This window comes from Cydia fagiglandana, chromosome 7, assembly GCF_963556715.1.
Source record: "Cydia fagiglandana chromosome 7, ilCydFagi1.1, whole genome shotgun sequence".
NCBI classification, from domain to species: Eukaryota; Metazoa; Arthropoda; class Insecta; order Lepidoptera; family Tortricidae; genus Cydia; species Cydia fagiglandana.
In genome coordinates, this window is record NC_085938.1 from 13,044,253 (window position 1) to 13,069,993 (window position 25,741).

At 37.0% G+C, this 25,741-nt stretch overlaps 5 protein-coding genes across 5 annotated transcripts; 2 read left to right on the top strand and 3 right to left on the bottom strand.

Moving 5' to 3' along the window:
• Nucleotides 1–1,208: 1,208 nt before the first annotated feature.
• Nucleotides 1,209–2,555, bottom strand: LOC134666208 (uncharacterized). Its single transcript, XM_063523360.1, has 3 exons — nucleotides 2,525–2,555; nucleotides 1,646–1,830; nucleotides 1,209–1,379 (listed from the first exon to the last, which is right to left on the bottom strand). Exons 1-3 carry the CDS (start codon nucleotides 2,553–2,555, stop codon nucleotides 1,209–1,211), a joined length of 387 nt encoding a protein of 128 aa, XP_063379430.1.
• A 926-nt stretch (nucleotides 2,556–3,481) lies between these two features.
• LOC134666209 (histidine-rich glycoprotein-like) lies at nucleotides 3,482–9,585 on the top strand. Its single transcript, XM_063523361.1, has 6 exons — nucleotides 3,482–3,631; nucleotides 3,708–3,874; nucleotides 3,989–4,049; nucleotides 5,233–5,307; nucleotides 8,548–9,050; nucleotides 9,409–9,585. The coding sequence occupies exons 1-6, from the start codon at nucleotides 3,482–3,484 to the stop codon at nucleotides 9,470–9,472; spliced, it is 1,020 nt and encodes a 339-aa protein (XP_063379431.1). The 3' UTR covers nucleotides 9,473–9,585.
• A 1,267-nt stretch (nucleotides 9,586–10,852) lies between these two features.
• LOC134666211 (histidine-rich glycoprotein-like) lies at nucleotides 10,853–11,885 on the bottom strand. The gene is made up of 4 exons (XM_063523362.1): nucleotides 11,874–11,885; nucleotides 11,481–11,657; nucleotides 11,048–11,214; nucleotides 10,853–10,938 (listed from the first exon to the last, which is right to left on the bottom strand). Exons 1-4 carry the CDS (start codon nucleotides 11,883–11,885, stop codon nucleotides 10,878–10,880), a joined length of 417 nt encoding a protein of 138 aa, XP_063379432.1. The 3' UTR covers nucleotides 10,853–10,877.
• Nucleotides 11,886–12,996: 1,111 nt separating this feature from the next.
• On the top strand, nucleotides 12,997–22,385 carry LOC134665954 (histidine-rich glycoprotein-like). Its single transcript, XM_063523013.1, has 6 exons — nucleotides 12,997–13,089; nucleotides 13,384–13,536; nucleotides 14,061–14,227; nucleotides 14,581–14,617; nucleotides 21,592–21,744; nucleotides 22,215–22,385. The coding sequence occupies exons 1-6, from the start codon at nucleotides 13,078–13,080 to the stop codon at nucleotides 22,383–22,385; spliced, it is 693 nt and encodes a 230-aa protein (XP_063379083.1). The 5' UTR covers nucleotides 12,997–13,077.
• LOC134665952 (antifungal protein-like) lies at nucleotides 17,580–18,296 on the bottom strand. The gene is made up of 3 exons (XM_063523010.1): nucleotides 18,192–18,296; nucleotides 17,951–18,103; nucleotides 17,580–17,729 (listed from the first exon to the last, which is right to left on the bottom strand). The coding sequence occupies exons 1-3, from the start codon at nucleotides 18,201–18,203 to the stop codon at nucleotides 17,580–17,582; spliced, it is 315 nt and encodes a 104-aa protein (XP_063379080.1). The 5' UTR covers nucleotides 18,204–18,296.
• Nucleotides 22,386–25,741: the final 3,356 nt, after the last annotated feature.

Genomic DNA, 25,741 nt, shown 5'->3' on the forward strand with positions numbered 1-25,741 from the left:
TGACAGCCATCATCTTTGTTTACATTCTGAATCGATTCTATTTCCAGAGATATTTCTGCTGTGTCGCCATTAAATACCAATATATTAAATAAAATTGTGCTTAATCAAAGATAAGGTGCCTACAATGCCTACAGTTCCAAGATATAAATCTAATAAAATATTAAAATCCAATAGGACATCTACCTGCTGAAGCAATGATTTTATTCATTACATTCTTGTTTAACGGCATATTCCACTTCTAATTTTATTTTGAGATCTTCAAATTCACCACACACCGCTTTTAAATTGTCCGTCCATACCATTTAAATGCCATTTAATAACAATTTCAAACATTTTCAATAGAGAATCCACGAGTGACAATTTGAATTGACGTACGTAACAGGGCGCGCTCAGCGGAAAAAAAAGTTTTGGTACGATGTACATTGTACATTGCTGCTTTTCTTAGCGCAATACTACTCTTTGAGTGTTGCCCTACTTTAGTTTGCTTTACATTGCTACTGACAAGATTTGCTTGACGCACTATATATACCTACTTTTTCATTGTTCAATAACATACTAAAAAATCATGGAGAATGGAAAATATTTAGAAGTGGCAAAACGTTTTCGCTTTTTGTATGGACGATGCACGTGCTATATTTCCCTCTAAAGGCAAAACTCTATTACGATCTTCGCTAAAAACCTACAAGTTAATCTTCACGGCGGCACGTATAACGTTTAAAAAAGTAAAATGAAATGCAGAAGTTGTATTTACATAATTATATTTTTCATAAACAAACAACAGTGTCAACAATAATTATCTATAGTTCGTTTTTTTTGGCATTAGAAAGAACTCCACAGAAGCAAGCGTGCAGTTTTTGTCAGGCTCTTTAATTGTTAATAATTATTGAATTATCTAATGTAGCATGGTCAATACATATAATTTACTTCAAATTATAACCGCTAAAAGTGCCGGATTTGGAACCACAAGCTTACTTCTGCGAAGTTCTTTCTAATGCTAAAAAAACGGACTATAGGTGTGTGTATAGTATTAGATAAACCAGTTTTAATGATGGTGATGTTTGGGAACAATGTGGTGGGTGCTGTGTTTCACCTCAGCGTGAAATCTGAAAAAGAAGTAATATTTATAGATATTGTAACATTATTCATTAGGTATAGTTTTAGGTACATTGATTGCTTGCAATTCTTGCAAATCGAAACTAAGCGGTCCCTCACCCAGTCTTTTTGTCACTGTGGTAGTGCACGTCCCTGAGGGAGCCGTCGGGCTCGTGCAGGCTGTAGAAGCCCTTGACGACGTCGCCGTCGCGGTGCTCGTGCTGCGTCTTGTGGTCGCCCGTGTGCTTGTCCTCCACCTCGTACTTGAACTCGTACTTGGGATGCGTCTGCAACACATTTAATTGTCAACGTGCGTCAAGAGTAGATGGCACTAAAGGGGCATTCCACGAGACTGTCGCTTACATAACGCAATTCTTCTAATACTTCTGGAAATGCTGAGTAAGCGATATTGGGTCAGGTAATATTTCATGACTTGGCTAACAAATTGGCAGTATATTCTCGAGATTCACGTATTTTATTGAGGTAGCTTATTGAGGTAAGCGACAGTCTCGTGGAATACCCCTAGAACAGATTAATGTTGTTTGGGGCTTACGTAGTAGTCGACGTGTTTCTCGTGTCCGTGGTGGTCCTTGATGATGACTTCCTCCGCGTGTCCGTCGTGCTTGGAGATGTGCTGCGAGGAGTGCGCGTGCTCATGCCCGTGCTGCGCGATCACCAACCCCACCAGAGCAGCGAGATACAAAATCTGTGTAAAAGTATTTGATTTTGTTATTATGCCTAAAACACATCCTAAACTTTTAATTTACTTAAAAAACTGGAATTTTTTAATTTACCTTGGGATACATTTCTACAATAGTATATTTTTATGTTGTTCTCAGATTAAAGAACAGTTGTCAACTGATACATTTCCAAAACCAGCAACTTCTTTTATAACACGTGAATTACAAATCGGTTGATATCGTAAATGTAAAGAGGTAATTTACTGGCATATAATAAGTAAGACACTGCCCAAACACAGTGTTTGATATTTAATTTTCGTAAAGTGATCGACCGTCTTGAATTTAATTTTAATGGAACAGTCTTGATTCAATTGGCCATTATTTATTAACATAATACCTTTTTACATTTTTTAAAGAAATACTTTGCTTTTATTTAGGTACACTCTGCAATACTGCTACACATTTTATGAATATATCGCATTGATATAATGACTCGATGATGTTTACAATTCTAAGTAGGTACCAATAACTGTGTCAAACCTACATAGTGATTTTGTTATGTCTGTACACATTCTGAGAGGTGAAAATTTTGGTCATACCTACTGAACAATTTTTACTGCAAAGCCAACCCCGAAATCGCGCTAAAAAATAGTTCGTGGGTTGAACCGTATGACAAATGTTTGCAATCTTTTGGACAATCAAAGCAATGTTGATAACTGAGTTTCCCACTTAACTGTAGGTATCCTACCTACTGCGAGTTAAGTGAGGGACATGGTTGGGCATGTCTGCCGCATGCATCCGGGATGGTGGGTCAAAATAGTTAGTTACTGAGTGGGAGATACACGACAGTACAGATGACCAACGAGGTAAAGACCGACCGAAAAGGAGATGGTGGGACGAGTTGAATTAAAACTTCATTAGGACCCCAAAGTTATGTTTTATTAAGATACTTAAAAATCGATTATTTTTGAATCTTTAGGCTTCTGATACCATTTTATAAATTGCTGATTTGTCAAGGACATGAAAGTATTGAGTACAGACAATTAGTATAAAAGAAATAAACATGAAATTAGTGAAAGAACTCTTATGTTTACGAAATATTAGCTTAACATACAGCGTTTACTTATACAAAGTCCTGAATTTTAACAAATGGACATATTAGGTATCAGATTTGGTTGCGTTATTATCGGATTATAAAAGAAGTAGTTTGTTTTATAAATGTATCAGTCCACTCTTGTCTTCACATCAAGAAACACATTTGAGCCAAATACCAATTTAAAGATGTACTTAAAGGTAGAACATTATATTTATATCAATGTATAATTTTCGAATAACAAAATTATTCAACTGTCATAAAATGCTTTCACAATCGGCATATAACTCACATCTCTAAAACTGCTTTCCAATTTATACAAATCATTAAATTAGAGCAGACCTTTCGGTGTTTTGTTTTTAACTTGCGTTTTGTGTTTAAATGCGGCCTCAATTGTTAGTATAATTAAAATGTTACTATAATTAAAATATGAATGATTCTTATATTTCATTTAGTTTTATTTCCCGTATCTGAGTCTAACTAGGGAAAAAATTATCTCATACCCACCTGGTACAGAGAATATGTGTGCCCAAACCCTACTTATATTGCATGCCTTAAATATCTGTAAAACAGCTGTTATTACGAGTAAATAAGCGAAAATTTCACACAGCAGGTAATGTGTCTAGGAGTTTTCATCGGCGCAGTGGTGGCCCAGCACGGGCATGAGCACGCGCACTCCTCGCAGCACATCTCCAAGCACGACGGACACGCGGAGGAAATCATCATCAAGGACCACCACGGACACGAGAAGCACGTCGACTACTACGTAAGCCCCAAACAACATTAATCTGTTCCAGTGCCTTCTGTTGTTTGACGCACGTTGACAATTAAATGTGTTACAGACGCATCCCAAGTACGAGTTCAAGTACGAGGTGGAAGACAAGCACACGGGCGACCACAAGACGCAGCACGAGCACCGCGACGGCGACGTCGTCAAGGGCTTCTACAGCCTGCACGAGCCCGACGGCTCCCTCAGGGACGTGCACTACCACAGTGACAAAAAGACTGGGTGAGTTATTTTTTCGATTGTAGGTATCTCATGCCTTTATATTCTTTAGACGATATTCAACTCTAATGTGTATTATAAATTTAATCACTTATCATAATTATATATTATTTGCAGTTTTCATGCAACGGTCAAGCACAGTACCCACCACATCGTGCCGGAACACCATCATCACCATTAACCGTTCATTCATACTAGTATTTATACTTTTGTTATTTATATTAAATGTTATTTTATACATTTAAGTATTTGTTATAATTAAATTTTGTTTTCCAAATAACAAAACAAGTTTTTTTTTCTCTCATTACAACGTGAAAGCACAAAATACGTAATAGTACTACCGTTCAGAAGGGACACTTCCCATAAAACCGAAGTTTGACAGCGATTCAGGGTCGAATCATGATATCCCTTTCTAACTTATGGCACTATCCCTTTCGACTATTTAGGGTTGTCAAAATTCAAGTAATTATCTTATCTGTGGTCGTGCACGCAAAGGAACGTCAAGTTGTGTCATTCCTAATTAGTGATCCAAAAGACTCGAGCCCTGTTAGCTCTTTATTTAGGGCTCGCCTCATTTCCTGACACCTAAATTGTGTGATGTACGGAACCCTTGAAACGCGAGTCCGACTCGCACTTGACCAGTTTTTATTTCATTAGCCTACTTTACGGCTTTAGGCGTCAAGAGATGAGGCGAGCCCTAAAAAAAGAGCTAACAGGGCTCGAGTCTTTTGGATCACTATTCCTAATAATTGCTCGAGCAATGCTGAGCCGAACGGAGCCGAGTTTGCCCGAAGTCAGGAGAGTCTCGCCACTGATAAGAGTAAGTTTATATGTCAATTTCCAAGTTTTTTATATAAACATCAGTATATCAACATAATGAATTTCATCAGACGATATTTTGCATTATTTTAGATTCGAATTTAATCGTTTAAACTGTCGTGAGTCATACTACCACTAAGCTTAAATTAATACGGTTTAACTCACCTATTTTTCACTCACTCGAGCAACATGTTTTGGAGAGCCTAGGTCTCCTTTTTCAAGCACTAACAGTAGTTATTTTAGATTATTTAATATGAGACAATGCTAATGTTGGATTGGTTTAATTGATTGTCGTGGTGCCAATTTGTTCTATGACGATCCTGTTACCAACCATAATCTGTTCTGTGTAGAAATTGACAGACGAATGTCTTGATTGACATACAAAATTAAACTACATATTTCACCATTTTTAAGTGATAGTAAAGACTTAAATTTTTCAAAGGGCAAATAACCTTGTAACACTGCACTTGATATTGTATTACAATTAAACAGGTTCTTAAACTCGTACTTTATGTTCAAAACGTAGGTAAAATATATAAAAGCTGCAAGTATCTCATTCCATACATCATTTTCGGTTTACATTCGACCATTCAACAGTTCTGAAAATGTACTCAAAAGTAAGTTTATTAATTAGTTTGGATATTAAATCCTTAGAATTCTTAAGAGGGCGTAGAGGAGGGTAAATTTTCAGATTCTGTCAAATTACCCCATTTCACGCACAAACGCAGCTCACGCACACTACCTCAATTTACTGGGACAGGTCAGTGACCCCTAATGTTTTTTAAAGGTGCTGTTTCGAGTTTAGTGTTAACTACTCACCTCCTTTGAGGAATTAAAACTGTCAAACTTTCCTTTGTGAGAAGACAGAGAAAAAACACTTTTTATATATAGCTTTCCTTGTTTGTTCATGTCATGTCATAGGTATGTGACGTATTAGGTAATTATTTATTTTCGTTGTTGACTTTTGTATTAAGATAGGTACAAACGGCGACGCTCTTAACTGTCCATCGGTAGACCTTATGCCTTTTGTAATAAGGTTTACGAACTGTCAGTTAACAGTGTGGTGGTGTGCGATGGTAGGTATATGCGGTTTGTAGACATAGAGTCTGTGCGGAAAGAGAAGAGTCGTGGAATGTATGGGGCTCAATACATTCCACAACTCTTCTCTTTCCGCACAGACTCTAGACCAAATTAAAACTAGGAGTTTTATTATTAAAGATATAAGAAATCGTCTTTTTTACCTACTCGAAGTGAACTACTTATATCTAAAATTATCCCTTCATTAGTTATATATAGGTCTTGTAACATATTTTTTACAACTAAACACGCTTATTATATTTTACTTATAACTTAATTTTTAAAGCTCTATTGATAATAAGGCTTTAAAAACATCTAATAGAATGCAGGTACTACGCTTATACTTTTATAAGTCAGTAAGTGATGCTTACTTAAAACTCATCGGGAAATCATAAAACTCATAATTACCTATATTAAAATATTTAAATTTACTATTCCATCTCATACGTTCAATAAGGCCCGGGACCGGGCCTTGTCACCTGCACTGACAGAGGGCCTTTTTAGCCCCACATAATATTAAAGAACTGTGTCCCGGATAGTATGGGTTCTGGGCCATGACCATGACGCGTCCCGAAGTAACTTATACAGGGCGTAATCGTTAAGTGTAGCCAGGCTATAATTTCGTAAATATAACAGATATCAGAAAACTTCAAATTGTTATCGAAAGTGCGTTACCCAATGAGTAAAATTACATTAAGGGGTCATCCATTAATTACGTCACACGTTTTGGGGGGGAGGGGGTCAAGAAAATGTGACATGTTGTGACATGGGGAGGGGGAGTCACAAACACTGTGACGTCACTTTAACTTCATCACTATTCATCAGTAACCGAAAATTAATTTATATTTTTTTATTCGCAGTACATTTAAATAACATTAGTACAAGTTCAAGAATAACAGAGAATATTACCGGGCCTTATTACCTTTTATCATGAATTAATTTCATCTTTAATTTAAATGGTCTAGTAAAATAAGGCCTACATGAGTCATGGAAAAACAAATTGTATTTTATTTAGAAAGTACCTATATGTTGTTCATAATCTTCAGTAAGCTGACCTCTAAGAGTCTATCTATTATAATAATTAATGTAGATTGACAGTTTACTTAGCAAATTGTACTTTTACCTTTAGGTTTTATGTCGGAAATATCTCACCCAATTTGTAATTAAATTAAAATCGGCCTACATTTGTAATTAATGATGTTTACTGATTGTTAATCTTAAATATACCTACTTAATATTATGAAGGGCACTTATATTATTTTAGCGGACCGAACGGATGTATATTATTGTGGACCACTTTTTTATTTAAATAATTAAATTGTAATTCATTTCAAAAAAGGTTATTACAATTAGGGATATAAGTAGATACCTCACCTACCTTATTACAAAGCATTACAAAAATGTCCAAAGGCCAAAGCCACGCTGATAAGACATAAGACCTTACCTATAAACGACCTCATAAATATAAACGTTCACTGAAAAAAACCAAAGGCATTTCTCATAATTTAATTTCGTTACTGAGTTATCGTTTTGCACCGAATATCAATGAAATAAAAGCACGTTGTTGTTTGATAGATACATTTATATAAACATCGTCACATGAAACCAATATAGGTACTCGTAAAACAGACCACTGCTGGTATTGGCTTTAAATATCGTTCTTTCAACTGATAATATAGCCACAAAAACTCGCTGAGACTGCAGGTCGAGTCTTGATTTCAATTTCTTGATGATATATCATTGAATTAACTTTCAGAGCTCGTGATAGCTCTTAGAATAACAACAGAACTAGTTGAAACTAAGAATTTTATTGCTGAAATTATGTGAACAACATTGCTCCGTCTTCATAAATAAAATTTTAATAATTTATATTGCTTAGGCTAAAATGTGAAAAATTTTGTTGATAAATTGTTTATCTAGTATATTGACATTATGTCATATATGTTTTTAAAATGACGTAACATGAATACCAGCACAATGAAAATTTATTCCAATAAGAAATAACAAATCTTCAAACTTTTTTCATTTTAAGTGAATTAGGAAGAAGCTAATTACACTGATTTGGTTGTATTCATATATTTTATTAAATAATTTGTTATATTTTTTAAGTATTATGACTTGTGAATAAAAAGATATCGAAATTTTAATGACTCTAGATCTCCGTGTGACGTTATTTATTTACCCTATTTATTTTGAACACAGTTTTTCACTGATATCATCATTCGTATACGGATATGAATTTCAAACTGTCAAACTGGGAGATCCTGGTACGCGTCCGCTTTGAACCAAGCCCAGCGGGCATCTGATTGAAAGGAGAATTTGACAGATATGGCGGATGTATGGAAATTTTACGAAAGTTTACGTTTACGATTGAATTTCTCTGTAGCCTTTAAGAGGAAAAATAGGAAAAGCCTGATTCGTTGTAGTCCAGTTATCTGGCTTTCGAAATCACTCGATTTTATAGCATGAGCATCGATTTTTTTATACAAATTTTACTAAACGCTGACACTCGTTCATCTCGTTTTAGGTACAACTTTGCATAAGTGTATTTATTATATTGTAAAATATTTCAGATTTTCAAGGGTGATTCGTTGTAAACACACTCTTTGGGATAATAATGACATTTATTATAATTTTTTTTATCAAGAGATGTGAACGCTAGCGACTAAACGGTGACTGCCTTTTTCGCTGATTTTGCTCGATGCAGTCTTAAATTAATATTACTTATAATAGTAATGTAAATTTATAACTACATTGCCGTTTATCATCATTTTCTATAGATATTAGTGGTTGCCGCTACCCTGGCTGTAGCTCTTGCTCGGCCACAAGAAGGGCACGGGCACAATGAACATGGACACGCGTACTCGTCTCAGAGCATCGTTCTACACCAGAGCCACAGTCAGGAGCATGGACATGGCCATGGGCAAGAACAGCTTGGTCATATTCAGCTTGGCCATGTGCAACTTGGTCATATCCAGCACGAGCCCGTGCATCTAGTGTCATACCACGAGCCCATTCACACTGTGTCACAACAAACTCACCACGCCGTCTCTTCACAAAACATCCAGCGGCACGACGTGCCCGGCAAGGCGCCCGAAGGCCACCACGACTACTACGCGCACCCTAAATACGAGTTCGAGTACAAGGTGGAGGACCCGCACACCGGCGACAAGAAGTCCCAGCACGAGTCCCGCGACGGCGACCTCGTGAAGGGCTACTACAGCCTGCACGAGGCCGACGGCACTGTCAGGATCGTGCATTACACCGCTGACCACAAGACTGGGTAAGAAAGATTGTTATATTCTAAAATAATTTCAATCTTATTTTTACCGATGTCTCTACTCTAAGTGTTCACCTACTTTTACTTTAGTGAATAAAACGTTATCACAAAATATGCCCTCCAAAATATTTAGTTCATTAACTCTTAAATTGGCAACGGGACAGAGGAGGCACATAACCATTGCTCGTCTTTATGCAATTTTTTTAAACTGAATCAGTAGTGCTATTGAGCTCCGAGGAGGCTTGAACTCACGACCTTCCACATTCTTTGCCAATTTAAGATCACTTCACTGTAATTATAATACTTAGATCCTGAAGTATAAGAAATATTGTTTGTAATAAATTGTAATTTTTCTTCCCAGATTCAATGCCCAGGTCCAGCGTGAAGGTCACGCCAAGCATGTAGTACCGGCTCATCATCATTAATTTACGTTGTGGTTTCTTAACTATTTTTCATTTGTGTTTATGCTTGTGATACCTGATTATGTAATATGTGTTAAATTAGTTTTACAACATGTAAATAAAGCTGTTGCTTCGATTTCGTTGTTTTATTACAATAAAAGTACTTACCAAATTCAACAAACTTTTGAATATACTTAGGTATATTGAATTTGCACTAGCTGTAACTAATGGCCAGTGGCCTATTTTATAAAGCTACAAGTTACAATTTACAAGCGGAAGTCGCTTTCTAACCCTATGTGTTAGAGCGAGACTTCCGCTTGTAATTTGTAACTTGTAGCTTTATAAAATCGGCCACAGACATCGTAAATGTTATGGCATTTTTGGTGCACCGGAATGGTGTTAACGGAATTGATATAGAAATTTCAACTGAAATAGTAAATTAAGGTTAATATTAACGTAGTTAACGCTAATTAATCATTAGGGTTGAAATCGTTTATACCAATTCCGTTTATCCAAGTCGGCAAATCAATTTCCTTACTAAGAGGTAAAGTGCTTAATTTGAGATTTTTTTAAAGTAAGTGTACCTACCTAAATTAGAGTAAAGATATATGAAAGCAGAATTTATTGTAATCCAAAAGGTGACATTATCATCTGGTTTTAAGAGGGAAGTATGCTATAAACTGCGATCATATATAACCTATGCGTTCACTGGCTATAAACAACAGGTAGGCACCTACTTCATACAATTTCCATTTCGGTTGAAATCGTTTTCCACTAACTAAATCTTAATATGTCAGTATCACTTTAAATTTGATGTCCATCGCTATAGCATAATTATGTTCTATTACGTTTATAACTTACGCTTAATTTTTAGGGTATTGCAAATATTTGAAAAAAGAAATACGTACCTATAATCCTAGTTTTTCATTGTTCAGTAACATACTAAAAAATCATGGAGAATGGAAAATATTTAGAAGTGGCAAAACGTTTTCTCTTTTTGTATGGACGATGCACGTGCTATACTTCCCTCTAAAGGCAAAACTCTATTACGATCTTCGCTAAAAACCTACAAGTTAATCTTTACGGCGGCACGTATAACGTTTAAAAAAGTAAAATGAAATGCAGAAGTTGTATTTACATAATTATATTTTTCATAAACAAACAACAGTGTCAACAATAATTATCTATAGTTCGTTTTTTTTGGCATTAGAAAGAACTCCACAGAAGCAAGCGTGCAGTTTTTGTCAGGCTCTTTAATTGTTAATAATTATTGAATTATCTAATGTAGCATGGTCAATACATATAATTTACTTCAAATTATAACCGCTAAAAGTGCCGGATTTGGAACCACAAGCTTACTTCTGCGAAGTTCTTTCTAATGCTAAAAAAACGGACTATAGGTGTGTGTATAGTATTAGATAAACCAGTTTTAATGATGGTGATGTTTGGGAACAATGTGGTGGGTGCTGTGTTTCACCTCAGCGTGAAATCTGAAAAAGAAGTAATATTTATAGATATTGTAACATTATTCATTAGGTATAGTTTTAGGTACATTGATTGCTTGCAATTCTTGCAAATCGAAACTAAGCGGTCCCTCACCCAGTCTTTTTGTCACTGTGGTAGTGCACGTCCCTGAGGGAGCCGTCGGGCTCGTGCAGGCTGTAGAAGCCCTTGACGACGTCGCCGTCGCGGTGCTCGTGCTGCGTCTTGTGGTCGCCCGTGTGCTTGTCCTCCACCTCGTACTTGAACTCGTACTTGGGATGCGTCTGCAACACATTTAATTGTCAACGTGCGTCAAGAGCAGATGGCACTAGAGGGGCATTCCACGAGACTGTCGCTTACATAACGCAATTCTTCTAATACTTCTGGAAATGCTGAGTAAGCGATATTGGGTCAGGTAATATTTCATGACTTGGCTAACAAATTGGCAGTATATTCTCGAGATTCACGTATTTTATTGAGGTAGCTTATTGAGGTAAGCGTCAGTCTTGTGGAATACCCCTAGAACAAATTAATGTTGTTTGGGGCTTACGTAGTAGTCGACGTGCTTCTCGTGTCCGTGGTGGTCCTTGATGATGACTTCCTCCGCGTGTCCGTCGTGCTTGGAGATGTGCTGCGAGGAGTGCGCGTGCTCATGCCCGTGCTGCGCGATCACCAACCCTACCAAAGCAGCCAGAGCAGCCAGACACAAAATCTGTAATGTTAAAATCTTGGTTTAGTATCCAAATTTTGTGGTTCAAAGTTTAAAGTACTAGGAAATTCGTGTATAGTTTTTTGATATCGAGTAACACCTGAATGAATTGAAATTGAAACTCTGTACTGTAGAGGCCTAACGGAGCCGACCTGTCTCATTGATAAAGGCTTCTTTTAAAAATTTAGATTTAAAAAAAGTACTAGTTAGATTTTCAAAGCAATTTTTAGATACCTTGCAATACATCTTAAAATTATTGTATAAATTCGTTGTACTCGAATAAAGGAGACTTGTGAACTGATACATTTTCAAAACCAACCACTTCTTTTATATTTTAACTCACGGTTTGCAAATCGAGCGATATCCATTAAAGAGTAAGTAATTTATTGTCGTGATATAAGTACTTACTCGTAATTAAGATACTGCCCAAACTCAACTGGTACCCACGCGAGATCAAATTTTCGGTAAAAATGTTAATTCTCAAGCTCCTTTTAAAGAATTTTATTATTTCAAGAAATTGTTAAGTATATCAGTAGGTACGTAATTAAGTATAGGTACCTAACTGGGCACTACCGTTATACCTAACAAGGGTATTTCGTACGTACCAAATAAAAGTCGATATATTTAATTCGCTTCTGCCCGCGACTTCATCTATTATACAATGATGATAATTATTGATAAAAACTACCCTTTGAAACCGGGCCTAAAACTATCATCAAAGGAACCAAATTTTATCTAAATCCGTTCAGTGGTTTAAGCGCGAAGAGGTAACAAATTAAATGACAGACAGTTACTTTCGCATTTAAAATATTATTTGGGATTATTAAATTAATTAGGAAATATACTGCAATTTAACAAAAAAATGTATGTCAATTTATAAAATAATAATAGTTTGGAAAAATATTAAAGCACGCACATAGGCAAATTCAAACGTGCACCTTTTAGAATCATATCAGTTAGCTGTACCTATTGATAGTCCAATTCTAACAATTTGTTTGTCAATACTGTCGTTCAATTCTGTACTAAACATATCGTCGGGTGACAAGCGAAAGTCACTAAGTACTATCGAAAAATTAAAGTAACAATGCACTTTATTACACTTTTAACACAGTTTATTGTTAAATGGTGTTAGTTAGTGACTTTTGCTTGTGACCCGGCGATATATTAATTAATTAATCGCGACATTGTACTTGTAATAATAATTTTGTAAACGAAAGTTTACAAAACACGCTGCCGTTTTACGAGTATGCTCGCAGAGCAAAATGTTTTGCGAAACTTTGCACAACAATGCCTGCATTTGGTTGTGGCTTAATTTTAATTACTAATAAATACTATGCATATCGATAATATCATGTCTTCGATACTATAAAAGAGCTGTTTTCTTTGTGACTTGTATCAGTTAACAGTCTGACCTCATTGGACTAACTACAACATAACAATGTTCTTTAAGGTAATAGGCATTACAGAACAGTTGTTTTACAATTGACGATAAAATTGCTGAAAACTACTTTTATCTTACAATTTATATGAACCAGAGAAAGCTGAATGAGGGCTTCCGTGATCGAATTTTTCACTAGATGACAGCACCGTGGCGAGAGGTCTAGTGACAATCCACCAATCATGTTCAACCATGTTTTTTTATTGGTGGATTTTGACAGCAGCTGTCAAAACTACCTCTCGTCGCGGTGCTGCCATCTAGTGAAAATCTCGATCGCGGAAACCCTCATTTTAACAATAATTTTAGGTCGTGAGTCTTCTGGCTTTAGCCACCGCGGTGGTCGCTCAACACGGTTACGGGCACGCTCACTCCTCGCAGCACATCTCCAAGCACGACGGACACCCGCACGTGGTCACTATCCACGACCACCATGGTCATGAGAAGCACGTCGACTATTACGTGAGTGGCTTATGGCTCCCCTACACGATGGGCCAACGCCGGCCACTAAAAGGAACCATGCCATAGCCATGCGGTGCGCAGCCATGCGGTAGAATGAGATAGCAATATCACTTGCTCCCTCTAACGCATAAATGCGTCCCTTGGAGTGGCCGGCGTTGGCCCATCGTGAAGAGGAGCCATTACACTGGATTTAGGCATATTTTGAAACGATTTCAAGGATAATAGTTTAAGGGTAAAAACGGGACCCTATTACTAAGACTGCACTGTCCGTTTGTCCGTCTGTCTGTTTGTCGCCAGGCTGTATATCAGGAACCGTGCTAGCTATATAGACAGTTGAAATTTTCACAGATGATGTACTGTGCCGCTTTAACAACAAATACTAAAAAGTACGGAACTCTCGGAGGGCGAGTCCGACTCGCACTTGTCCGGTTTCTTTGAACTTGGCTGAACACGCTACCGCGTGTCTTCATTATTATCATTACCTTAGTTTAGCATAGCTTTTTAACTTTTTTTTTCGTATTTAGACTCATCCAAAATACGAGTTCGAGTATAAAGTAGATGACCATCACACGGGCGACCACAAGACGCAGCACGAGCACCGCGACGGCGACGTCGTCAAGGGCTTCTACAGCCTGCACGAGCCCGACGGCTCCATCAGACACGTCCACTACCACGGCGACAAGCACTCCGGGTAATCAAAGTTATTTTTAGGCCCACTTGCACCATTCTATTAACCCGGGGATAACCAGTTAATCCTGGAGTTACCATGGTTTACCAGTACAATTTGACATTAGGTTATTAGGTTTACCGCTAGTGGGATGGTGCCAGTGGGCCTTACACGGCTGCCTAAATAAGGAATGTAATATTTTTACCTTAAAATTTATATTGAATAGGTACCTAAATATGTTATACATACTTAATTGAGAGTAACTGATTCGTTTATAATTATGCCGTGTGCAAAAATTCAACAAAATGTATCCTCTTAAATCCTACTTTTAAATATGTAACGAAGTAATGAAACGAAGTTTTTTGATAATATTTCAGATTCCATGCTGACGTAAAACACAGCACGCATCACATCGTTCCCGAGCATCACCACCATCACTATTAAACGAACCCGAGACCCGTTTAAAAAATGTTGATATTTTTTTTATTCCCACTTGCACCATTCCACTAACCCGGGGTTGACCGGTTAAATCTGGAATTACCATGGTTACCAGTACTGCTTGACACTGAGTTGACGGTTAAACCGCTAAACCCCGGGTTAGTGGGATGGTGCAAGTGGGCCTTAGTCTTCTTGCGTAGGTAGTTTTATGAATTTGTTAATATTTTTGTAAATAAAAGTATAAGAATAAAATATTGAGTTTTTATATCATTTATATTTTATTGATAAAATCATACTGGTCTGAAATTAAAATTTAGAGAGGGTGGAAAATAGTAGGAAGTCATGACCCACTTGTAATTTGACTATAATGAAAACCTACAAAGATAAAGATGCTCGATTAAACACTGCAAAATAGCTCCTCTTAATTGTTTTCATTCATAAAAAAAACTTTACAAGTCTCAATAATAACAGTTTTGAATGATTCACGGTTAGTTTCACTAGACTTACGAGTTTATCGACCGGGATATGAACCGTGATTACCTTTTGTATTGTTTTCGAGCTCCCGATATTTCGACGCATCAGTTACATGCATCTTGTCCACGGGTAACATAATTATTATCTGACCTTCTAAGAATATACTCTAAACATAATTTAATCAACATAGAATCGGTCGTAGGTACTCAAATTTAGACATACTGAGATTCTGAAAATGTAATTTTCTGACCTGCTGAGAATCCAGCATTGAGAGAATCTGAAGTGCTAGGAATTTGTTATATGATGGATAATCTAACATTGTAGGAACTTGGAAAACTTAGAAAATGCCTCATTCTAAATTATAGTCTTACGTACTTAAATAGAATCTGAATTAAATAGAAACTGGCTACCCTAGAGTCGTATTTAATCAGATTTTGACCTAAAGCTTAACTGGCGAAATCTGAATAAAATCTGCCTAAACGGCGTGGGGACAATAGCACAAGCACTCTCGTGCATGAGAGGAGGCCTGTGCCCAGCAGTGGAACGTATATAGGTTGAGTTATTATTCATTTATTCAATTAAAGTCTTAGGTTAGGAGTTTACAATGTGAGTATAAAAGTGAAATATAAAAACATATACAAAACATTACAAAAAATATATAAAAACACATTATAAATAAGAGCACCGTGAACAAAGTTTTGTACGGTGCTCTAAAAACCTAACCTAGGGTGCCGCCGGCAGCGGGGCAGGGTCCAAGCTGCCGGTGATCAGAGCCGCAGAGTGAGGAACTGAGGAACCGACGTACTATACGCGCCGTGTCCAAAATTACCGCCTTTATTGGTGTACTGCCTTTTTGCCGAATTATGTTTCGTCGAATTTCCTTTTCAGCAACCAACTTTTCGCCGAAATTTTACCTCGCAAACCAATTCTTGGCATAATTTTACTTCGTGATTTTTTTATTTCGCTACATTTTTATATTGCATAATTTTATTACGTCAAATTTTATGTGGTATATAATTTTGTAGCAAATGATTTGCTAAGGCAAGTAGGTAACATATTGTCAAATTTTATGTGGTGAATAATGATTAAAAACAAAACTCCTCCCAGAGATAGGTGGGTTAGGGTTATTTTTTTTATGACCCTAAAAACTAAACTGCACCCAGGGATGGGTAGGTTAGGGTTATTTTTATGACCCTAAAAACGAAACTGCTCCCAGAGATAGGTTGGTTATGGCTATATATATAATCAAATCAAGGTAGGTATACCAATCAACGAAAATCCCAGGTAATAATTTGTCTAACAATAATTTATCAAATCATTAGTTGGGAAATGATATCAATGCGAAACGTTGAGTTGGGAAATAATAATTCGACTAAATAAAAATATGGGATACGTAGTTCGGGGGGTTAAGAATTTGCTAAATAATTTTCGTCGAAACATTAGTAAACCCCTTTATTATTAAAAATAAAGTAAAATAAGCCATCCTGTACATGTCTCTTTTTGTTGGTGCCCAGTTTGTGAGGGCGAGTCTGCCGGAAATAAAATTGCATACCGTTTTATAAGGCAGGTGTCCGGTTTTTTATAACATAGCTCAGAACTTAGTCCATCGCTTTCACCCAATAACCTAGTTAATTTTAGATACCATCATTACCATCAACTCTCAATAGTCCTTACACCCTGGCGGGTGCTGCCTCTGCGTGCGTCCGCTTGGTGTACCCTTTACATTTCATTAAAGTGACTAAAGGGTCTCTACGCCTTGGCTTCGGCTCCGCGCACGCCTCACAAAGGTCCGGAACACATTGTTCCGTGATGGGAAAGGCAAACAAATAGTAAAATAAAAATGACCAAGCCGAGTCAAGACTCCGGTGCATGCATCGCTAGGCGCTGTTTAAATATTGTGTGTATCAAACGAACGAATAGAGGATCACACGGGTGCTATAATGCCTAACTGCATATAGGTATTAGTTAGTTACATGCACTGTTTTATCTACGCACATATTACAAGCCATCTATCATTTGTTCAGGAACCGCATGCTATGACCGGCATTGCGGTACCTATAGTTCCTCTGTCACGAAACCTGCGTCTCCGAAATATTTTGATCGCTCATTTTACACGAAAGTTCTGCTTTTGTAGTTCATTTATAAACAACATAACAAGTTATTTCCATACGAACTTATTAAAACCAAGTGGTTAAGGGTTGAATAAGTACAAAAACATATAAAGTATTTTTTTTATTTGCAACAATCGTGATAAACAAAGAATAACGGTTTAGATAAATAACATTGTAGCATTCAAACTCACTTAATTAACCGCCTTATCCATAAACGTTTAATAAAGTTGACAAGCCGATAAAAATCGTTTGTGCCTTTCCGACGTATAGGTATGATGGAAATGGGACAAACGGTTATTATCGGCTTGTCAACTTTAGTAAACGTTTAAGAATAAGGAGGTAAGTTTTTTGCTTTAGTGATGATGATGCTCAGGAACAATGTGCTTGACATCGACGTGGTACGTGGACTTGGTGTCGTGGCCGTCGCGGTGCTCGTGCTGCGCCTTGTGGTCGCCAGTGTGGTCATCATCCACTTTGTACTTGAACTCGTATTTGGGATGAGTCTACAAATAAAATAAAACAAATTACTCTCTCTACTCTCTTCTCTCTCTCTAACTCTCTCTTTCTCAACACCTGGCCAGAGCAGGCGCTATGTCGGGAGTCGTGGAAGACAAGGGGAGAGGCCTTTGCTCCGCAGTGGGACACCATAATATGCTAGCAAAAAAAAAGTACCATCGCAAGGACTTAAAATTTTGAACTTACAAATTTTTGATATTTTACTTACGTAGTAATCGACGTGTTTCTCGTGTCCGTGGTGGTCTTTAATGGTGACTATCTGCGGGTGTCCATCGTGTTTAGATATGTACTGGGAGGAATACCCGTGGCCATGTCCATGCTGACCTACCGCCAAAGCGACTAAGGCAAGGAGACCTACAACCTGAAAGTATATATAAATTGTTACGTCGTCTTTTTTTATAATAAATTGATTATATTAGAAGTAGGGTTATATGAGTTATATTATTTACTTTAAGCATCATTTTCAATAAATATTTGCAGTAGTGCAGTGCAGTTGATCTAGTGAAGTCAGACTGTAAACTGATAAATACACTGAAGAAATCTGTTCTTTTATAATACCTAAATTGTAACAATATCTATATGGAAGTAATTTATTGATAATTAAAAAGTAAGTCAAAGCCAATCGCCGAGTTTGCAACAAAGATTGTGTCGCAAAATATTTTGCCAACATAGCAGCTAAGTGTAATGCGTACCTACACATTTTGTGTTCATTATTGCAAAAGCTTTGCAAAACCTGTACCAACCTATGTCCGCGTCTATTTTAAATTCTATTGAAAAAGTTCATTATTTAGGATTTTATGACATGATCAAGATACTTAATTTTGGCTATTTATAACTTGTACATACACTTAGATAAAACTTAATATACATAGTAGTAGGTATATTTTAATGTTTTGGATCTGCGACAGTTTGGACAATGCCAGCCGAAAAAACCGGCCAAGTGCGAGTCGGACTCGCGTTCCAAGGGTTCTGTACATTACACAATGTTTAACAATGTTTTTTTTATGTGAAACGTGAATGAAATGTCTAAAAAACTCGTAGAGGTCGGATCAAAAACTAAGTATTTAACTCCGACTCACGCTTACGTGCACATTTCTAATAGGTTATCCTGTCATCTATAGGTAGGTACCTAAAGAACTATTTTGTGTATTTTTTTCAAAATTTTAAACGTACCTAATAGTTTCGGGGATAAAGAGTGGGGATGATCATTTTATGTCTATTTACTTGAATAACTTCTAAACTGTTTATACTAAAACAATAAAACAATTGTGTTTCTAACAATAGGTAAGCTCTTTTATTTGATATGTAACACGACATAGTTTGAAAAACTTTATTTCTTAATTTTCTTATTAACCCCCCAAAAGTAGGATCCATGTTGTTTTAATTCACACGTCCGTCTTTGGGTGACAAATTTACATGTGTGTATATACCAAATTTCAACTTAATTGGTCCATAGGTTCAAAATAAATTGGCTGTGACAGACGAACAGACAAACGCATCAGTGATCCTATAAGGATTTCGTTTTTTCCTTTTGAAACCTTAAAAATTTAACAATTATTGTGGTAGTCATTTATTGGTAAGCGCTTTTGAATAAAATTCATAAATTAGAACTTCGAAAATGTGGAAGAGCATGTTTATAGGATTTACGTTTACACGATACACTCTAAAAAATGAAGACCAACTAAGAGCAGTTTCTTCTTAGTTGACGTTAAGTTAATTACAACAATTACGATCTTATATAAATCAATGAAAGCTGATTACTTAAAACAATAAGTGTATCTGTGATTGAACTAATAAAGTAGGTATTGATTAATCCTAACAATTGTATACCTTGCATCTATTATTAACTTGTTGACATAATTATGTAACGTAGGTTGATTCAATAAATATCAAGCTTAGTTGATCTTACTAGGGTCAATTAGTTACCATAATTCTTTTTCATGTATATATTGAACAAGATCTTAGTTGGCTCAGTTACATAGCAATAGTAAGATCAATCAGAATTACCTTATTTGAAATGTCGAAGTCCTTGTAAGGCTCGTATGGAATCAAGATGCTTGATTACGACTATCAAAATATTGATAGGGCCAACCAAATTTTTTTTAGAGTGTATACACGGTAACATCTACAGACTTCAGAAATAAGTTTTTATCGCCGACTGTACTTTTTTTCCACAGGCAACTAATATTCATCGAGACAATTCTAAGAATCCCAAACACAACACAGGTTTCGTTGTTTTATCACAGAGTTCCTCCGGTCTCCATCATCAGATCATCATCTCAGCCTATATATGTCCCACTGCTGGGCACAGGTCTCCTCTCGAGCGCGAGAGGGCTTGGGCTATAGTCCCCACGCTAGCCCAATGCGGATTGGGGACTTCACATACACCTTTGAATTTCTTCGCAGATGTATGCAGGTTTCCTCACGATGTTTTCCTTCACCGAAAAGCGACTGATAAATATCAAATGATATTTCGTACATAAGTTCCGAAAAACTCATTGGTACGAGCCGGGGTTTGAACCCGCGACCTCCGGATTGCCAGTCGCACGCTCTTACCGCTAGGCCACCAGCGCTTATCCATCATCAGATCAGCTCGATGATACCATAATATTGCATTGTCACCCGACTTTCATATGTATGCAAAATTTCAGCTCAATCGGAAACCGGGAAGTGGATCAAATTTAACTTGCAAGATTTGATTACACACAGACAACGGTCAGGTGAAACTAAATAAATCTTGTAAAATAAATACCGACAAACATACTATTTTAAAATAGTAATATAATGTATATGAATATGAGGTTAATTCTAACCATAGCTACTTACTGACTTTTTAATTGGACCAAGTTAAACTAAATTCAGGCCAAGGTATATCTCGCGCTTGCCCAATTTTGTAACAATCGGCATATTCATATTATTTTTACAGTCATATTAATGTTGAATTACTATTGCAAAGGTGGCTATCGGTAGACAATATAAAAACAACGTTTTGTTTTCGACAGGTATCAGTTGAACGACAAGTTTCATACGCTTCTACACGTTATATTTTCTCCTGAAAATGTATTTCAAGGTAAGAAAAAATGTCTTAATTTTTAGTGTCTACGCTAGTTCAATGCAGATTAGGGAGTTTGCAAGGATGACTCAGGGATTGCTGCAGCTTTAAGGACTACTCACGTTAGACCGGGCCGTGTCCGGGCCGGAGCTTCCGACGCTTACTTTTCTATGACATGACAGGCGAGCACGTCATGCTTTCCATAGAAAAGTATACGCCGGAAGCTCCGGTCCGGTTATGTATATAAACAAAACTCATGAACTTGAACATCCAATATCAATAACCCTGTACCAACCTATGCCCGCGTCTATTTTAAATTCTATTGAGAAAATAAAGTAGTATTTATATTTAACAACGCATCAAAATTATCTTTTGAAAGTAAGTCCGCCAGAATCCATTTATTTTTCATAAAGAGCCATGAGTGTATATTATTAGCTGTTAAAAAAGGTAGATTTTTGGAGCTAGCTTTAAAGCAGCTGACTGAACGAGCTTGACAATCAACAACCAAATACAATAACTAGCATATACCTACTCTCCCGGCTGATTTCGACACACTAACCACTAACTACTACAGACTACTATAATAACGACAAACAGTAATAGTTAATTAAGACAAGAAATTTGCCATAACCTGTATACGGGGCATTATCTATGAAAAAGGACCTTATTGTCGATGGCGCTTACGCTGCAAAGCGTCACGCGGCATTGTGTTCACATCGGAGCATCGTTAATAATGGCGTAAGCGCCATCGACAATAAAGTCCCTTTTCATAGATAACGTCACATATTGTGTGTTAGGTATTGTGCGTCGCAGCCGTTTTGGGAGTGGTGGCGGCCCAGCACGGACACGGCCACGCATACTCCTCACAGCACATCTCCAAGCACGACGGCCATCCCCACGAGGTCGTCATCCATGATCACCACGGACATGGAAAGCACGTCGATTACTATGTAAGTTCCTAACCTCTCTTTTCTTCTTCTTCGCCGGTATTACTCTTGACAGAGTGGTCGTGGTCATCACTTCAGGTGTTGGTGGCAAGCTTCACAACACGTCGCCACTCTTCTCTGATAGCCGCCTTCCTCGTGCATTCATGTAGTGATGATGAACCTAAGCTACCTGTGGTGTTTTATGCCTTGTAACCGGTAAAGTACATTTACCTACAGTACATTTACCTGCTGCAAAGGCTGCGTTCAGATTATGATAGGGCCGTGTCGTACGGCTGCGATCGTAGCCCATAAATGGTCTCGCTGGAAAATCAGCGCTGACTTTCGGGTGAGGCGAGACCATTTCGTGGTAAACTTTAACGCTTACCAATTTTATGAATATTTGTAGTTTTTAGTTATACTCTTGTATGTAATTTTAGTTTCAAGTTTATCACAAATAAAATACTTGATTCTGATTCAGTTTCTCGTTATTCCAGACTCATCCAAAATACGAGTTCGAGTATAAAGTAGATGACCATCACACGGGCGACCACAAGACGCAGCACGAGCACCGCGACGGCGACGTCGTCAAGGGCTTCTACAGCCTGCATGAGCCCGACGGCTCCGTCAGGGACGTACACTACCATGGCGATAAGCATACTGGGTAAGCCATTCTCATACAAAAATAATATAAATTTAGGTATATCATAGTAGTAAAGTTTCAGCAAATCAAAATAAGTAATATTTCCCATCGATCTGAAATATCATTATCTTCCTCGCGTTGTCCCGGCATCTTGCCACGGCTCATGGGAGCTTGGGCTCCACTTGGCAACGAATTCCAAGATTTGGCGTAGGCACTAGTTTTTACGAAAGCGACTGCCATCTGACCTTCCAACTCAGAGGGTAAACTATTATTGAGATTGGTTCGGTTTCCTCACGACCTAACGACCTGAAATATAATTAATAATTAAACAGTAAGAAGGAATACAGGTGTATTTCAGTTTCCTTATTATGTTTTCATTCACCGAAAGTTTACTGGTATTACATCAAAGGATACTTCGTCTGGCAGGAAAGTCTTTGGTACGAGCAGTTCGAACTAGGGAATGCAAATCGGTTATTTTCGGTTATTTTTTGTATGGAAATAATCGGTTATTAAGCGAAACCGCGGTTATTTCCATACAAAAAATAACCGATTTGCATTCCCTAGTTCGAACATGACAACTTGAAACCTGCGGTATGACTGTCAAAAATACCATCTTATCTACTTAGGCTACCAACGCTTAAAGGATGACTTACGTTAGAGCGTCCGGCGCATCGTTTTCTATGGAAAGCATGACATGATCGCCTGCCATGTCATAGAAAAGTAAACGCTGGAAGCTCCGGGCCGGACATGGCCCGGTCTAAGTGTGTGTCATCTTTAAGAGTGAATGTGGGTATTTACCTATGAAAATTATTTTTTGCAGTTTCCATGCGGACATCAAACACAGCACCCACCACATTGTTCCTGAGCACCATCATTATCATCATTAAATTAGACTTACTGTTGATGTTTAAATCTGTGATATTTGATTTTTTTTCGTTCTGTTATATACCTACAAATGAGCCATGGATTGAAATAAAATCTTAGTTTATCATATTTTTGTTTTTAATTCCTAACTAAAAATATCTGAATAAAGTAAAGTAAGTAGGTATGTAATTTATCTTTAGCGAACAAATGTAAAAAGAAATAAAATATTTAACGAAGATGAATAGGTACGTATAATTATAAAGAGGAGGTATTCCTTATTCTTTATTAATTAATTACATATACATACATATTAAGATTAAAAGTTGAACGTCACAAAAAATAAATCACACTTAAAACTAATTACTACTACTTAAACCTAAGCGAACCAAGCTAAAACTAGATAAAGCTAAAACATAACTAAATATAAAAAATCTCCCTCAACTCACCCGCTACCGGGAAACTCCCCAAAATGCTGGCGACATTCCCCCTCTGAATCGCCAGGCCTGGGTCAAAAACAAAACTGTGTTCGCGTCTTTCCTGTAGACATACACAAAAGTTAAGAACTATTAAGGTTAATTTTCTTATTTAACCCTTATCCACGTGAAAAGGTCCTCCTTTTATTCAGAGAACTATGATAAAATCATTACTTACTTGCCCACAAGCTGTTAACTATTGCCCAAATGCCCACAGGAGAGAAAAATGTACAGTTCGCGCGAACACGCTAGTTTTCTCTCCTGTGGGCAATAGTTAACAGCTTGTGGGCATGTAAGTAGTGATTTTATCATAGTTCTCTAAATAAAAGGAGGACCTTTTCACGTGGATAAGGGTTAAATAAGAAAATTAACCTTAATAGTCCTTAACTCTTGTGTATGTCTACAGGAAAGACGCGAACACAGTTTTGTTTTTGACCCGCCTAGTCTCTGAACAGAAAACGAGCCCGCTCTTCGGGTCGGGTCGCTTGAGACGCCTACCAATCGAGTTTCCACTGCAAGCGCCGCAAACTCGTATTCGTTTGTTATTTAACAAATAAACATCACACTCATTCACACACACACACACATACACATACGCGCTCGACAAAAGTAGATACATCGATATATATAAAATCAATTGCCTTTTTTATTATATTCATTGTTGAATTATTATTTTGGTTCTGCCACCATATAGTTTTAGTTTTAGCTTTAGTCTTTAAGTAGGCCTCACTGAAAATCAGCGTCACGTTGTGTGTCCTAGGATACACAACGTGACAATAAGCTGAGTGAGGACCTTTTGGCACAAATATTTATGTAATTGAATTTTAGTTTTGAGTTATTAGTTATTATTATTTGTGCTAATAAACATCTCTTATTCTTATTCTTATTCTTATTCTTATTCTTATTTAAACATTTTGGAAAATTCTTAGTTTCTATCTTGATACATAAGTACATATGAATCTATCTATCTATTTACCATAATCTATCAGCCTAGTATGGGCAATGTTATAAAGGCACAGTTACTTTTCCTCTCCGTAGTGATAAATACCTACTAAACACTGCAAGGAACTATCGATCACAATTAGGAATCGCTGGGGCGTCGCCTGCGGCACAGGGGTCTCGACCCCCGCTCCGGGTTGTTCCTGGCGCAGAGGTTGTCCATCGCGGTTCAACGCGGTAACGCGGCAAGTGTGATGGGCACCTTTGCGCTGGGGGCGATGCGGGGTGGGTTGTTTGAATAGTTTTTTAGGTTAGTTTAAGTTTAGGTTTAGATGTAATTTATAGTTTTAGATTTCGTAGTTTTTAAGTGGAATTTTAGTACTAATTTGTTTTCAAATAATGTCTTAGTCAATATAAACGCGTTATTTACTTATTAGAAATCAATCTATTTTACCTAGAAACACACCTATCCTCCACATATTATATCATATGGTGATTATGGTGCGTTCAAAAACCGAAAATTACGGTCAGCTTTGTTGTTTATTTTTGTAGTTTATCTTTATGATAAACTGTTAGAATAAATTTCTTACCTGTGAAAATGTTATTAACCCTTAATCAAACATCGGGAAATTATTTCCCACTTCATTCTAATTTACGAAATATTTTTTATCTTTTTAAAGGCAGCGCTCAGCGATACCAACCATACAGATTTAAAATCTTAGTAACATTTTGAATTTGAAAAATGGCAACACTTTTCTAATGGCCGCCATTTGTGACCATACGTCAAAGTCAATGTCAGTTGTTATGATTTTTTTTGCAATAACGACAATTTTTCTAGTATTTTGAGGTTAAGTGCAAAAAAAAATCTTGTACGTGCATACACTGAATACTATCATAAACTTGACTTATTTTCCCTGTGTTTTGCTTGAAAAGAATTGTGATAACGATATGATTTAGCCAAGATTTTAAGGTTTTAGTAAGTGGGTAATTATTTCCCATTGTTTGTTCCGGAACGTACGATTTACAAAAAGATTGGTAGGTTTTATCAAGTGGGAAATTATTTCCCATTGTTTGTTCTCCACCTAAATTTTAATTGGTTTCCATT